Raw genomic sequence first — 17535 nt, 5'->3', positions numbered from 1 at the left:
GAACTTCTATAGCTATTTTCCACTTGGAAAACTGAGGGCTGTATAGTTGCAGTTTAAAATTATAAAGAGAGCGAGCATAGTAGCCTAGTGTTTGATAAACCCAAAGATCCTAGCTTTGGGGGCAAGAACTCAGTATTCAACAAAACCTCTTGGGAATACTAGAAAGCCTTCTAGCAGAAACTAGGTTTAGAACATTTCACGTGGTATAACCAAGAAAAGCTCCAAATGAATACATGCCTTTGACCTAAAGTTAGAAGTTAGAAGACCAAGGAATGAATTATTTGTAAGATAGGGGAAGAGTTCATTATCGAACCAGAGATAGAGAAGGTCACAAAAAAGTGAAGTTGGTCATTTTGATTATATAAAGTTTTAAAAATTTTTGCATAAATTAAACCAATGCAACTAAAATTAGAAGATAAACAGAAGATAAATTGGGGGAAAAATCTTTACAAGCAAGTTTCTCTGATAAAGGTCTCATTTGTAAGATATATAGGGAGCTGATTCAAATTCATAAGAATATGTCATTCCCCAGTTGATAAATGGTCAGTGGATATGAAATTCAGGGGAAGAAATCATGCTGTCATGTCATATAAAAAAATGCTTAAATCACTAATAAATGGGGAAATGGAAGTTAAAATAACCCTGAAAGTTACACCTTATGCCCATCAGATTGGCAAAAAAGGAAAATGACAAATTCCGGAAGGCTGTGGGGAAACAGGTATTTTAATTCACAGTTTGTGGAGCTTTGAACTGGTAGGAAAACAGGTACATTAATACACTGTTGGTAGATCTGTGAATTTCTATAACCATTCTAGAAGACAATATGGAATTATGTCTAAAAACTTTGTACGCTGTGCAATTCCTCTGATGCAGTGATACCACTAGTCTATACCCCAAAGAAAGAAGAAAAGGACCCATATATACAAAAATATTCATAGCAACTCTTTTTGTGGTGGTAAAGAATTAGAAACTGAAGAAAATGCCAACAATTGGGGAATAGCTGAACAAATTATGGTATATTAACATGATAGAATACTATTTTGGTGTAAGAAATTATGAAGGGGACAGTTTCAGAGAAACCTGGAAAGACTTGTATAAAATGAGGCAAAGTGAATGAAGAAGAACCAGAAGAACAGAGGATCCTAGTGGGAGATCTGGAATAGCAGTGACTCACTCCACTACTCCTCCTTCTGGCCTGGTATCTGAAGTCATCATCCATTGTGGAGATGTGAACAGGCAAGCCACAACTACTGAAGGCCCAGAAAAGAAAGTTCTCAAATCACAGTCTTTGGAACCATTAAATGGTTCAGCATCAGAAATGGATATGGTTTTAGCAACATATGGTTTATGGTTTTAGATACATTACCATTCATCCTATAACTGCACCCGCCTCAATGTGTTGTCTCTCTCATTGAAATTTGAACTTTCTGAGATCAAGGACTTTCTGTTTTTCTATTTGTATCCCCAGGGCATAGCATAGTACCTGGAATATAGTAAGGCCTTAATAAATGTTTTTTTTAATTCATTCATTCCTTCATTTACTTTATCCGTTCATTTGGAACAATTTATACAATAACAATATTGTAAAGAAAAACAACTTTGAAAGTCTTAAGAATTCTGAACATGACCAAGGACCATTAACCAATGACCAAACATAATTTGAGAGGACTCATGATGAAACATACTTCCCACTTCCTGATAGAGAGATAATGAACTCTGAGTGCAGATAGAGACACATTTTTTTTGGACATGGCCAATGTGAGAATTTGTTGCTTAACTATACATGTTTATGGTAGGGATTTTGGTTGCTTTTTTTTTTGCTTTCTTAATGCAGGATAGGAAAGAGGTGTGTGTGCATGCGTGCATGCGTGTGTGTGTGTGTGTGTGTGTGTGTGTGTGTGTGTGTGTGTGTGTGAGAGAGAGAGAGAGAGAGAGAGAGAGAGAGAGAGAGAATATATTTTTCAAACTTTAACAAGCTTGTAGAAAAAGGTGTTTACCAAGGTGATGTAGTAAGAACAGATCTGCCTATCCTCCAACATTTGTGACACATTCTCTATCAAATGTATACAGAGACCCAAGGATAAGGGAGAGAGAGCTGAGCACATAGGTCCATGGGGAAACTCACAGTTCCTGGTTGCTAGAAGTCCTTTTCTCCCATTCATAAGGTGCTCAAGAAGTTTCTCCTTAGGCCTTGTATATTCTTTTTACTAAGCTTCTCGTAGAGCTGTGAGTCCAGTCTGTTCTTGGCTCATGTAGACACTAAAGCCAGATGGTCTCAAGATGTTATTTAGGACACCAATGGCAGCTGCTGGCTGCTACTGTCCAAGGATCATATGCTGGGACATTAATAGGAAGATAGGAAAGCCCAATATCCTCTGGACACTTCAAAGCTGGCAAGGTGAGAGAAGATGGTGTTGGTGGGGAGAGGGCAGAGACCTGGCCAAGGCCTCTCCTTCTTCTTAGGTGGTCCCTTTTTGGGAGTGTCCTGGAAAACCACATGCTCTGACTTCTGGAGTTCCATCGCTTCTTGACTCCTTTGATAAATGATCCACATGGCATGGCCAAGTTACCTCTGCATGCAAGCCTGTCTGAAAATAAACACAATTCTCATGCAACGTCAAAGACCATTTAGCATGTAATCCAAAGTCTATTCTGATTTGATTGAGACATTTCTTACCTAGCTAAATTATCAAGCTAAAATGGATGAGAGGGTTTTGAGGCCATCCTTACATTTTATAAAAATCACTAAAAAAAACCTTTTAAATTATCAAAGAGTCAAACACAGATCACTGGGGCACCAGAATGAAGATTTCCTTCTGGTTGACCTAAAACTAATGACTACTCTTTTGGACAAGCCATTCGACCAATTCTGAACTCACTTACTATATAGCCTACTTTTCTCTGTCTCATTGACAAAAATAGCATATGAAACCTGGTCAAAGGCTTTGTTAAAACCTAGGTGAATTATATCTACAGCAGTCCCCAGACTTACCAGTCTAGTAGTCCTTTCAAAAATGCCCAACTAAAAAGTGTGCATTTCATTCTAGAGATATTGGGGAGACACTGATGGGGAGTCAGCAGGGAAATAATATAGCCAGATTGGTGCATTAGGAAAATTATTTTGGTACCTGTGTCAAGAAAGGTAACTTACAGAGGGACGAAAGAGACAGAGACCATTTAAGAGGTTAATTGCATAGCCTGAATAAGAAGTAATGAAAGTGAGAGAGTGAATGTTAGAGCCTTTCTCACTGCCCTGCCTTTTAAAAAAAAAATTCAGATCTATGATTTCATTGATGTAAGGAACTTTGAGTGTAAATCCTTCTACCAAAGGAGATTGGTACCTGCTCTGTAATGCATAGTCCTAGAGAGTTGCCAGGGGCACTACAGGGCTAGGTGACATGCTCAGAGTCACACAACTAATATGTGTCAGAGGTGGAGTCATCCTGATTCTGAGGATTACTATCTATCCACTGTGCTCTCATAAAAGATATTGTTGAGGTAAAATCAATAGGTCCTGGAAATTAAATAGATTGGGGGAAGGAAAGGGGAGTGAGAGAAAGAGGGGAGAGTTAAAGATAATTGAGGTTTTGAGCCTGGGTTCCAAGAATAATGGTGGTGGCCTCAGAAGAAATAAGAAGGTTGGGAGAATGGGGCAGGATTGTGGTAGAAAGTAAAAGATGATGAATTCAGTTTGGGGGCAGGTTGAGTTTGAGATGCCACTGAAACATCCTGGTGGTGATATAGGAGTAGGTAGTTGATACAGGCCTGTACCTCAAGAGGAAGAGTAATGTTGGGTATTGATTTTGGAATCATCTATATAGAAGTGATCACTGAATTCATGGGAATAGGTGAGACAACCAAGGCAGTGATAGAGGGCTGAGAGTCTGGGTCAGAAGCTTTGGGGATGCTTCCTGACTTCCAGTCTACTGTTGCATCTCCAACTGCCTATTGGACATCTGGAACTGGATGTCTCATAGACATCTTAAGCTCAACATATCCAAAACTGAACTCATCTTTCCTCTCAAACCCTCCCCTCTTCCAAACTTCCCTTTTACGGTCAACTGTACCACCACCCTCCCAGGCACCCAAGCTTTCCACTAGGTGTCAACTCCTCACTTTTTCACCACCACTCCCTGCTCATCCCAATCAGTTGCCAAATTCTATCAACTCTCCCTCCCTAACAACTCTTGCATGTGTCCCCTTTTTTTCTTTGACACAGATGCCATCCTGGTGCTGGTCCTCATCAATGCACACTTTTTGGTTGATCTCCCTGTCTCCTCCTACTCTAGTCCATTCTCTATATAGCTGTCAATTATCAAGTACAGGTCTGGCGATATCACCACTGCCATTTCCACCTAATAAACTCCACTGGCTCCCTATTACCTCCAGTGAAAAATGTAAAATCTTTTTATATGTTATCCTGAAGGGCTTTTAAAGTTCTTCATAATCTGACTCCTCCCTGGCTTCTTACACTTTATTCCCCTCCACATATTCTGTGATCTAGTAACATCTGCTTCCTTGATAACACTTGGACAAGATATTCCACTTCTCAATTCAGGCCATTTTCACCGACTCTCTCTGATACCTGACTTCCTTGGATTCCTTCAAGTCTTAGCTCAAATCCTATCTTCTGCAAGAAGCTTTTTCCAGTCCCCCTCAATCTCGGTGCCTCTTCTCTGTTGATTATCTCCAATTTATCTTATATGTTGCTTGTTTGTACATAGTTGTTTGCATGTTGTCTACCCTATCAGACTGTGAGTTCCTTGAGAGCAGGGACTATTTTTGCCTTTCTTTGTATTCTTACCACTTAGCACAGTGTTTGGCATACACTAGATGCTTAATAAATGCTTGTCGACTTGACTGAAATTCACATTTATGGCATGGGTTTATGGTTAACCAGTGAAGGATTCCGAAATGTAGTAGCCAGGCATGCAGAAGGAGAAGCAGGAGTGTAACAGAAACCAAGAAAAGAAAAAAAATCCAAGAAGAGTGTTGAATGCTGCAAAAAAATGAAGTCATGGAGGATGAGGGCTAAAAACAAGATCATTGGGTTTAGCCACAGGGAGGCCACTGGTAACCTTTGAGAAAGGATCAGTGGTGGGTTTGGAGGTTAGGTTGCAAGGAATGTAGGAAGTAGAGGCATTAAATGTAGATTACTTTTTCTAGCAGTTTAGCAGTGAAAAGGAGAGAAATATAGAAATATAGGAGAAAAAAGGAGAGAAATAGAAATATAGTGATAACTTGAGAAGAAGGCATGATCACTGGAAGGGGGTTGGGGATGGTTATTGAGGGAGGGAATTAGGGAGGTGTTAAGGATGGGGGAGAACTGAGCATGTTTATGCAACAGGAGACAAACAAGCCAGTAGGTAGGGATGTAAATAGATAGAATGATCGATGGGACAAATTCTTGAAAGAGATGGGAGGAGACAGGATCAAGGACAAGGGGAGGGGCCCACCCTGGCCACTACTGAAGAACCACTTTATCCTCTGAGACTAGAGAATGGGTAAGAGTATAGGGAGGCTTTGAGGTTTGGAGTAGAAAAGATAACAGAGGTCAAAGTGCCTCAATCTCAGTAAATTAAGAATCCAGGTCATAAGGATTTTTTTGGTGGGGGAGGGTGCTTGTAGGTATAGCTGAGATGTAAAGTAGGTTTGGAAAATCTACTGTGAGGAGTGTGATTGGGGGTCAACTAGAGATGAACTAAACAACTTGTATATAGCAGTGAGATTAGATAACATAAATTTCTAATGAATCCAGCCCCTTCTATACAGATATCCTTCCTTCCAGATGTTTCTCCTAGATAAGTTTCACCAGCATATGGAAAGATATTCTTTCATCTTTTAAAAAATTTTTGATCCCCTTTCTCTTTTCCTCCTCATCAGATCCTCTTGGGACCAGTTTGGTAAGAGATGGAATTTAAAAAGGGACACTGACCATAAAAGACCAACCAAGACAAGACACAATAAGCCCTGTTAGAAAATAATCAAAATAGCCACATATGGAACTTCCTAACGCTTCCTTGCTCCCCAGCCCCCAAACCCAGGAGAAGCATGTATGCATAACACCCATGCAGATTTCCTGCTTGCTTTCACACCTTGGGTGGTCAACCTGGCCATCACTTTGGGCCCTTGAAGGGGGAGTGAAATAGCCAGAGCCAAAGGCCATCGTCCACAGTGTTAGAGCTTTGTGGTTTTTTCCTAGCCCAGTCTTAATCTTTCCCTTTTCTATTTGGTTGACACTGCTCCTCACAGGCATAACAAAGTTATGTGATTTTGACCCACCTTCTTAGAAGCTTTTCTTCTTCCTAAACAATTAGAAACCCAGTTCCGATCATTTTATTTTTTAAAAAATTGTAGTATATTAAATATCACCTTCATTTCCCAATATATCTTTCTCCTCCTCACATCCCGAGAGAGCCATCCTCATTAAGAAAGAATAAGAAAGGGGGAAAAGCAAAATGAACACATCAATGGAATGGGATAATATGGTAATGGACCACATCCGTAGTCCCCCACTTCTCAAAAGAAGGGAGGGAGTTGCATTTCTTTTTGGGAACCAAACTTTGTCATTACAATTACACAGCATTTAGGGGTTATATGTGGATGTGTGCTTATGCACATGTATGCACATTTGTGTGTTACATTGGTGTAGTCATAGTGTGTACTTGTTCACTATTAGTTTTTTCGATTTACTTTGCATCAATTCATATGTCTAAGCATTCTTCTTTGCATTCTTCATATTCACCAAGTTCTTAAGGCATGGTGACATTCCATTATGTTCATGTGCCACGGTTTGTCCAGTCATTCCTTAATCTGTCGGCATCTACTATCTTTCCAGTTTAAAAAAAAATTTTTTTACTGCTATAAATATCTTAGTGTACATGAGACTGTCTTTGATCTCCTTGGGGAGAGTATGCCAGCAGTGATCCCGAGTCAATGGGCATCTGAAACCCTTTCTTAACATAATTCCAGATTTCTTTCCAGTGTGATTGGCCCCTCATTTTAAATGTCACTGGCAGCATGATGGCGCCCTAGGGTTTGGAGTCCATCTCAGACATTCATTGAGTTGGGTGATACCAGACAAGTCAATTAACCTGAGTTCCTAGTCTATCAAATGGGCATACTAATAGTACCTGCTTTATGGGGTTGTTATGAAAATCACATGAGGTCATATATGTAAAGTGCTTTGGAAATCTTAAAATACAATTAGATATATTCAGGACTGGTTGGATTACTGAACTCAAGGAGGAGGCATTAATGGTTCAGCGTCAGCCTAGCAAGAGGCCTCCAGTGGAGCAGCCCGGGGATCTGTGTTAGGCCCTACACTGTTTCACATTTTTATCAATAACTTGGATAAAGACACGGCTGGTATGGTCATCAGATTTGCAGATGACACCCAGCTGATACAGTGGACGACAGTCAGGATCCCAAAGGATGGACTGAGTCTAACAAATTTCAACAGGGAGAATTTCAATAAGGATAAATAAGTCTTCCACTGGGGGAAGACAAGAACCACAAAAAGTCAGCTTCCCAAGTATAGGATGGAGGAGACACAGCCATACAGCAGCTGTTCTGAAAAAGCTCTGGGTAGTTTTAGTGGACCACAGCAGTGGGAAGTGGTAGCCAAAAAAAGTGAATTGGATCCTGGGCTACATTAAGAAAGGCATAACTTGCAGGAATAGGTGGGTGATGGTCCTTCTGTACTCAGCTTTCAGAATATTGTGTTCTAGATGAGGGTAACCAGGTCCATGTGACATGAGGATTGGTGGAAGGATCTGGACGTGGGTTAGCATGGAGGAGACTCAGAGGGAACATGACGGCTGTCTTCAGATATTTGAAGGGTTGTCATATGGAGGAGATATTAGGCTTTTTTTATTTGCCCCAGAGGGAAGAAAGTAGAAGCTATGGGGGGAAGTTGCTGAGAAGTTTGTTTAAGCTTGATTTTAGAAAAAGCCTGCTACAATTTGAGCTGAGAAAAAGTGCGGCATTGCCCCAAGTGGTGGTGGGTTCCTCTTGCTTGTGAATCTTCAAGCAGAGGCTGGACAACTATTTGCTAGGTATGTTATAGTGAGGATTCCTTTCATGTTTGGGTTATAGGAGATTGCCACTGAGATCTCTTCTAACTCTCCAACTCAGTGATTCCATGAAGTGGTATATGGATATCAACTATGATGGTTATGGTGATGATGATGCCATAATGGGCTTCCTAAGTCCATTTAACCCAAATCTAGAGGTAGGCACAAGTTTCTAAAACATAAGCCCAAAAGAAGGAAACTGAGTCTCACAGGATTTTGCTGCCTGTGTGACGTAGGCAGGTCACTTCAGTGCTATGGGCCTCAGTTTCCTTCTCTGTGAAAAGGAAATGATGGGGCTTGATGACCTCCACGGTCCTTTGCAGCTCTAAATCTATGATTCTATGACTCAGATACATTAAGCCAAATTGTTCAGCTCTTCTTCAACACACATTCAAATTCAACATTGCGTCTTTAGCAGGTAAGAAGAGGAAATGGTTCTTTAGCCTTTCAGACTGCTGTGAGAATTATCTTCAGGGACAAACCCCAGGCCATGCCTGAGCAGGAAGTTGTAGCAGCTGGAGGAGCTGTGGTTAGGGAATCTCCCCATGGGGCTTAGCTTTTTGCTCCATCTCGTTCCTTCAGTGACAGCCGTATTCATTTCTTTGCTTTCCGGCCAGTTTCTTTGCTTCCCGACTGCCTCAATCCTCCAGGCCCTGTACTTTAGGAATGCTGAGGGCAGCAGATTGTGTTAGGGGGTCCCTTGTGAGAGAATCATTTTGGGTCCAGTTCCAAAAATTTCGCAGACAGTTCAGCTTCCTGAGGTAGGTCCCAGGAAAACTGACAACACCTCCCCATTGTTGAAGTAAGGAAAAAAGATACCAAAAATAAAATATAGCATCTGGAAAATAGAGAACTCATTTTATACAAAAGAGAGCTGGGGGAATGGAGATTTTCCTCCTAAAAGGATAAGATTTTTTGATCAAACCATGTTCTCAGATACTCCAAATCTCAAATACTCTCCAAATCAGAGGCAAGTCAGTTTAGATTTTTTTAAAGTTTAAAACAACTCCAATACTTGTTTCCTGAGCTTGCACAGGTAGTATGGATAAATTTGGTTTTGTCGACAACTTTCCTAAACCCGATCGACTCATTGATTAGCTGTTCTGAGGAACTGGGAGAAAGCTTCCTATTTATGCATTTGCTGGAGCAGCCTACTAGGGAATGCTCTGCACCAAAGTAAAAAGAGCAGCTGTTTTTTGCATTCTTTTTATTTTTATTTTTTTGTTTTTGCATTCTGAATTTGCCCCATTTAACGAGGGCATGTATAAAAAAGGAACCTAGGTGGAAAATATCAAAAGGCCTGCAGGAACCCCTTTAAAGAAATAGAAGAGGATCCCCAAATCTCAAGTGATATTAGAATATGGGGGATAATAGCTAGCATTTATGCTAGCTTTACAAATATTATCTCATTTTATCTTTACAACAATCATAGTGTGTAGGCGCTATTAAGATTCCTATTTTACATATGGAAGAAGGGAGAGGTTAAGTGAATTGCCCAGGGTCACACAGCTAGTAAGTGTCTGAAGCTGGATTTGAACTGAAGTCTTCCTGCTTCAGTGCCACACTCTATTCACGGCATCCCCTAGTCCAAAAGACATCTGGCTGGAGAATTAGAATAGTCCCTTGTCTTGGGTAAAGCAGAAGCAAACCATTTTCTCTTCTTATAAAGTGATCTTATTATCAAGTGACATGCAAAAAGGCAGTGTGGTGCAGTAGATAGAGCTCGTTGAAGTCACATCCTGCCTGCATGACTTTGGGAAAGTCATTAAACTTTTTACTGCTTTAAGTCTCTAAGACCTGCTGAATAGTTGGAGGTCCTTATATCAATGAAATCAAGGATTTGGTTCAAAAAGAAAAACAAAAGGGCATCATCCTCTGGATGAAAGTCACCAGGGACGGCGTGTATTTCCATGTTCAGAACCAAAGACGCCGTTTGCCTAGCTAGCCAGGCCTAGATTCCACCAAAGAAAACCAACAAAACTAGGCTAGGTGAGTATGAAGGAAAGGGAGGTAAGGTATGTGTGAACGGCAGCAGAACAGGTATGGTTAACCAGGCTCTGATTACTCCTCTCCCTCTTGACCACTGAGAGCTCAAAGTGGACAGTAGGTAGCCCAATCTGAATGGCCAGCAAGTAGGGAATGTGCGCGACTGTTATGCAAACATAGCATCATATCAAAGTGTTTTTAATTACCTGAGAGTCTGGGTTAAAGAGGCTTTACTGCTCTTGATAGTCAATTCCCTTCTTCATATCAGCCTTACTCACCAGCCATCTACCTTGAGCTGAGAATAGGAAGTTTTTACAATGCTCATAACTAAAAGCCTTAGAACTCTTGTCAGAAGCTCCTGGAGGGTTACGATGTACTCAAGAACTCACATTGGAAACCATTTTTTGTGGGCATAAATCTGAAAACTGTGGCAACACTTAGCGTTTTTCTTCTAAGGAGAAAGTTTTGAATATTTTAAGTGTTTTGAATCAATTAAATCAAGACTAAAGAAGCTATCATAATATATGAAATTCGAGCCTGAGGTTCACAACCCGGTCTACGCTGATGGATATATCCCACTCTGCCTCAAAGCTATGCGCTGTTTGGTGAGATATCGGGGAAGTAAAATAGATGTAAATTTCAGCACAGGAAATTTGTCCCTGGGCAGCTCCTGGCAAGCTGTTTTTAGTGATTTAACCAGTAACCAGATAGGAAATTGTATTTTGGGAGACTGATGGTGGCAGATCTTGTGTCACATCATTTAGATTACAAAAGTGGTCCATTAAACTGAACATATATTCATTTGGTGACATTTAAAAAACATTTTCCTAAACCAAAGGGTTCTTGCAAAACAGTCTTCACATTTAAACAAGGTATGCTTCAGAAAATCAGCCAAACCTGCCCCTCCCCCCCCCCAAAAGATGTTCAGGTTCTACTCATGAAGAAATTTTCCTTCTGGTGTTTTTTTTTTTAAACAATTGAATAGATTCTGTTCCTAGAAACCTAACAGTGGCATTGTGGCTTTTATTTTATTTATTTCTTTTATTAATATTACTGACCCTAGTCGGAATGGGGATTGCCTTTGGGCCTAGGGTCCAGTTGGGGAAAATATTGCTAGCACTCAGTCTAAGAACGAATCAGGCCCAGGAAAAGGCAGAAGTAGCTTGTGTCTTAAATCCGATCTCATTTTAGGGTGTGGAGGCAGTGTTGGGGGCCCAATTCTGAGTTGTGTCACTCTTAGGACAAGAAGTAGAACTGAATCTGACCCCCAAGTTTTTCTAGTTCACAGCAGGCTTAGTCTTACTGACCCTCTCTTTCAAAGGCAGGGCCCCTGACATGGAGAAAACCCCATGATTGTATTAGTGCCTTTACTGAGATTATTGGATATCCCTATTACCTGGGAATTTTGACTTTCATCATTTCACCTGATCAAAAAGATGATGCAAACTAACTGACTCATCATAGGACATAGCTCCACAATTCTAAACTGGTCCGTGAGATGTGATTTACTCAACTATGCACTCATTTGTTGTGTAGCACCAGGAAGATGGAATTGCTGTAGTATTTATATTTAACTAGAAAAAAAGGTGACTCAGGAAAGAAGGCGTCTAAGTTTCATTTAAAATATTGGGAAAGAATGAACTGATGTACTAAGATGATGGAAAAGAAAACACAAACAGTGAATGAAGTTAAGAATCTGAATTAGAAGAAATGTTAATACGAGGGGACATGATCAGGAACAAGTATGGCTGAAAGATGGCCGCTAGAAAGAAGAATCGTGTGTGATGTAGCATTATCTATAAAGCTTGCTATTGAGATACGTATGTAGTATAGAATGTGGAAGTGCTATGGATGATCCAGCAGAGAACCACAGAACCTCAGGCTAGAGAGGGAACTTCGAGGCCTCCTTCTTTAATCTAGGCCTAACATGTCGACGGCCATGACTTTCCATCAGACTCAGCTTTGGCTATTTAGTTCAAAAATACTTGCCAGGCACTGTGCTAACTGGTTTACAAATATTATCTTACTTATCCTCACAACAATCCTGCCAGGTGGGTGCTGTTTTTATTCCCATCCTGAGAAAACAAGCAGAGAGGTTATATGACCTGCCCAGGGTCACAGCTCATAAGCATCTGAGGCTAGATTCGAACTGTGGTCTTCTTGACTCCAGGTCCGGTGCTCCATCCCCTGTACCATCTAGCTGCCTCTTAACAGCTAGAGGCCACTAAAAGGAAATAGAGAACACTTTCTCTATAGTTGGTGGGGTTGGGGGAGAAAGATGATGAACCAGAAAAATGATTAAGTGGTGTGGCATGTAAGATAGCAAAATATATAAGGAAAGCTTAAGTGAACTGGGATTATTTAAGCTTAGAGAAGGCAAAGTTGATGGATAACCCTGAATAGCAAGGATGGTGACCAGCAAAGAAATAAAGGAAAGCTGGAAAAATATGCTTAAATTATGGAGAAAGAATTGTCTTGAATATAAAGAATTCCCTTACGTTGAAGCTCATTACATCTTGGAGTGAGCTGTAGAATTTTTTTTTGGAAGAGTTAAAAAGGCAGATTTTAATCTGTCTTGGATGACTTTCAAATGACAATAAATGACCTTTTAAGGTGCAACCACTCACTCCTATGATCCCACTTTTCCATTGCTTGTTTAAATCTGTGATTTAAAGTTATACAGAGGATGCAAGTATCTTTGATGACACTGCCTACGTGTCATCATTTAAATAAAGATATATGTATAAGATGTATCTTACAGACATACATCCATAGCTAATGTAGATCTTAAAGATATACAAACAGAGGTTATTCACTAGGGCCTCTATGATCCTGGTATTGGGGAAGGCTTCGCCACAGCCCCTGGTGAAGGATTGGCCTGTGTTCCATTGAGCTGATCTGTAGCATAATTGAATCCATGTAATGAGAGTGCTGTTTGGTGGAGTTTTGCTCTTTTTTCTACCTCCTGTTTTTCTACATGCAGTATGAAACATTTAAAATGACCTGAATAGAGAGGATATTAACAAATATATTTAGCAAAATCATCTCACTCAAATATTTAAAGAAGCCTAAGATAGAACTTGGTGTGCAAAGAAGACAGTGTTTCCCAACAGCACGGCCAATCATGGACAGGCATACAATCGGTTATCTGGAAGTTAGTTCTTTCAATTTAATCAGTCTCTTACAAAACTTCCCAATCATTTAATAAAAGATGGCTCTCTTTAATAGCCATAGACATTGGTCACTATTTAAACGAGACATTCTAAAAAAGTAATCACAGAATAGTTTATAGTAATTTACAAGTGAATGGTACACATTTAGATACAGAGGTAGAAGTTCACTTTTACAATGTTTCACTAATACACAGATACCAAATTCAAGGCACAAAATAGTTTGCTTTACAAAAAAATACTGTAAAAATGTCATCTGCTGTTCTACAATTTGAATAAAACTTCTGAAAGAATCTTTACACCCTTTCACACTCCATAGAGTAAGGTTTTTTCCTTACTAATCATAGTTGGCACAAAAATGGGCATTTTATATAAACTGTTGCTTTATTGAGCTGCTATGTACTTTAGGTATGAGTCCAGGTAAAGAAATAGAAATACAGCAACTTCCTGGGGGAAGGACACTTTATGCAGCAAAATTCATAGGTAGAAAAATGTAAAGTTTTCCTAAACAGCTAGGTCTCCAGAGTGATGGCTAGATACCTAATAAAGTTTTTCAAATATAAAATTTGGAATTAGGCTTAGAAAATTTATTGTAACTTTTAACAGAAGAGACCTGTTCAGCTTTCTACCATAACACTCAAGAACATTATTTTAGCTTTGAATAGGTGGAGATTGAAAAATTGGTTTTGCAGACAGTTGAAGATACATGCATATATGAAAACAGCCCAACCACCACTTTGCAAATCGGGGCTAATGGGTACAAGTAAGGAGAATAGTACTGCCATCATTCTTTTAAGTTGCAAAAAGTTGGCTGAAAGGTGTTCTCAACTGCATGAATTTATAAATCCTGGAGAGATTTTGAAGAAAAACACACCTGAAATACACCAAAGTTACCATCTCTAGACTTTCTCTTCATTTTTAACAACAATGATAGTCTGAAGATGGCACACAGTGCATTTCTATAAAAAACATTGACTGGTTTAATGTCCTAACTAAAGGACACTGTTGGCAGCTACTTAAGTTCATTTTTGCCTATCACATTTTCCAAGTACTCTAGTCAGTTAATTTACAGTCTATATAAAAAAAAAGTTTGATTTGTAAAAGTTCGCACAGGCTTAAGATCCAGAAAATGTCAGGGTAGATGCTGATGTGCATCATCTTCAAACATTTTGATCATCTTCAGCTCCAAATGACAATCTGGACAAAAAATTCTTAAATTCCATTTTTAGCTTCATTATTGTTTGTAGCTTGTTTTCTTTGCGCAATGAAGGGGTACATACACTTGTCTGCTCCTAGGAACCGATACATGCAGACAACTGCTTCAAAAGGTAGGATGCTGCAAAGGAAAGGAGAAGATGCCATCATCATTTTAAAAACAGGACTTTAGTTTCAGAAAACATCTGGAGTAGAAGACATCCAGGTTGATAAGGCTGCATGCAAAGAGATTCTAAAAAAGTTACCTTTTCATGAAAGTTACAATGTACATGAGGCGAGGGGTGCAGATCATGGGCTGGTCTGTGAGGATGGCCTTCATGGCCTGTTTCACACAATAATCTGGCTTTAAAGGTGGCAGAAAAGGCTCAATTTCTTTCCTGGAAATGGTACATTAAAAAAAAACTAAAATAAGAACAAAAGCCATGTGTGTCTGTTTTCTAGTAAAGTACAACAGAGTCAAATTTGAGAAAAACCATAAAGCAAAAAAAATTCCTTCAAATTATTTTTGTAGCACCTCCAGAGGAGGCCAAGGCTAAGGCTGTACTTAGGTGAAGTACAAACACTAAATATGGAGGTGATGCTTGTGGTTGGAGCAGTGGCAAAGCTTGGGCTATCGTGAGAGATGAAGCCTTCTTTAAGTGATTGAAAAACAATTGTTAGAATATTTTTTTAAGTAGTCTGAGAATATTTACTCTGTTATGTAGTCCATTCCTCTTATTTTATTGATAAAACCAAAACAAAACAGGAAGCAACTTGCCCAAAGTCACACCAACGGCCAGAGGCAGAGCTGGAAGTAGAGCTCAGGCTCCTTGGCCCCTCTTCCAGTGCTCTCCCTATTAGTTTGGTGTACTATTTTTTTTTAAGTTATCATCGATTTCCCCACTAATACCCATCAGATCCATGGCTGATGAAGTAAAGTTGAGTTTGGGTTGGTGTGTGCCTATGGATGTTTGATTCTATACCATCTCTGAATGTCTATCATAGCTGGAGAAACCACTTTGAACTCACTATTTCTTCCTCTGGTTAACTGGAAGGTGACTATGCTAATTAAATCCCCACTTGTCACCATGCTCAGCACTACAGGGAGCTTCTCAAGACCCACAGCATCAGCTGAGTACTCACGGTAAAACAAAAACAAAATTGAAAAAAAGAAAAAAAAGGAAACAGGATTGAATTAAGAGTCAGGCTATTTGTATCCTACTCTTTGTCTTGACTGATTTTTAAGAATGGGACAAATCATTTAACCATGTCCCATTTGCAAATGTGGCAATAGTCTTCCACCCACCTGCTTTGATGGAATGTTGAAGTTAAAAAGCAACATGTTAAGAACAAGCTCTGACCAAGCAGCAACAAGTTCAGTTGTCTTTCTTTGCTCAGTCATTGAAACAAACTTCTCAAAGCCTCTCATTTATCTTCCTATGGTTGGGCTGTAGCGGTCGATCCTTAATTCAAGTTAGTGAGAGCCACTGCAGTCTCTCCTTCCACCTGTGACTGGCATCCCCCAGACACTGTGAGCAACCTTGGGAGTGCGGGGGCGGGGTCTCTTCTCTCACCTTTTCACTAAGAAAGCAGGTGACCTCAGAAGAAATGCATTTTTACTCTGCTGTCACCAGTTCTCCTCTATGCGATGAAAACCCGCATGAAAGCTGCTGCCCACCTTGCCCTTATATACACTAATATAGAAACTATGTTATTTCTCAAGAAATAACCTCTAGGAATCTTGCAACTGTGTGTCTTAAGCAAAAATTAGTATGCATCTTGACAGATTCTGTCTTGATGTAATAGGTATGCTTTCTGTCCTTTGGAAGCAGAGGGAATCTGTAATACAGTGAGCCTTCTCTGACCAATGAAATTTTGAATAAAATATAGGTGAGATCTTAAAAAAAATAACCCCTAAGGGAAACCTTTAATGCTTAGGTTGACTCTTCAGGATGGAGAATGCTTTTCTGATTAATTTCCCATTTGATAATTTCACATTAACTTTTGTGAGTTTATCAATATGATGCTTTAGTCCTATGCTTTAATTTTAATACATATTAATGAGTTTTCTTAAATGTAAAACAGCAATTACTGTTTAATAGTTATGGCAACAAGGCAGGCCATAAGTGTCTGAAAAACCAGTGTCAAGTGCGTGGATGTCTTTACTCTCCCCCTCACCTCCTGCTCCCTTTTATTGAAAAGGAGAAAGGTGGGCTTTTCTTACCTGATTCTGCAGCCTCTGAACATGCCAGTATCTACAAGGTAAGGACAAACTAATGTCGTTTTAATTCCATCCTTTTCAGCAGCCTTTAGCTCATGGCTCAGGGATTCATGAAAACCCACGACTCCAAATTTGCTGGCACAATAATCCTGTGTTAGAGGGAAGAATAGAAACAACACTAAGTAGTCTCCCAAAGTCAAAGCAGGCTAGATGCACTGGTCCTATTAACTTTAGTTAGATGTCTGCTATGTTACAGGTGAATGAACAAAGAAAAGAAAACTATTTCAAGGCAGATATTGGATTTGGGTCAGTGCAGAAATAATATTTCCAAAGTGACAGCAGAAATAGATGAACACTTTTTTTTTTTTGGCCACAGCAACTAAGTATCACATTACTTTGGGGAAGTTACCACAAAGATTCTATGAAAGCTAACAAGCTAAAGTTAAAGATGGAGAGAGGCTGCCTTTGAAGTGTCTGGAAAGTTTACAAATGGTCTCTTGTTCAGTAAATGAGACTGAAAAACCAGTTTGTTTAAATTAAGGCTAGAACAAAGCAGACTAGTCTAGCTAAGAGTATAACTTGTTTGAGTCTCTGACTTTTTTAAAGCTAAAGTTCAAATAAAAAAATATATTAAATAGCTTGGCTGCAAGTTAACACTAATTTAGGAAACTCACACCCCCAGTGCAGTGAAAAGAATGTCCTTCCTCGTTACCTATACATGAAGACCAGAAGCAGGACTTTGATCCCCCTGACCAGAGTCTATAAGATTCATTTTTTTCATAAACTTGGACTGAAAGCTGTCTAGTTCAGCCTATTCTCTTAACATGTTCATCTGCCCTTATGTTTGCTACTTTATCTTATACAATTGTGCAGGGAAGACACAGTGGCG

General features: G+C 39.6%; 1 protein-coding gene across 1 annotated transcript in view; it reads right to left on the bottom strand.

The window, feature by feature from the left end:
- Positions 1-13205: 13205 nt before the first annotated feature.
- Positions 13206-17535, bottom strand: part of RDH10 (retinol dehydrogenase 10) — a 35065-nt gene continuing 30735 nt past the window's right edge. The window contains exons 4-6 of the mRNA XM_036755749.1: positions 16650-16795; positions 14692-14823; positions 13206-14567 (exon numbers count right to left, since the gene is read on the bottom strand). Of these exons, the coding sequence (XP_036611644.1) occupies positions 14444-14567; positions 14692-14823; positions 16650-16795 (402 nt within the window). The 3' untranslated portion in view covers positions 13206-14443. The remainder of the gene's footprint in view (positions 14568-14691; positions 14824-16649; positions 16796-17535) is intronic.

Source organism: Trichosurus vulpecula, chromosome 1 (genome assembly GCF_011100635.1).
Source record: "Trichosurus vulpecula isolate mTriVul1 chromosome 1, mTriVul1.pri, whole genome shotgun sequence".
Classification (NCBI taxonomy): domain Eukaryota; kingdom Metazoa; phylum Chordata; class Mammalia; order Diprotodontia; family Phalangeridae; genus Trichosurus; species Trichosurus vulpecula.
The sequence above is the reverse complement of the archived record's forward strand: the minus strand, read 5'-3'. Positions and strand labels throughout refer to the sequence as shown.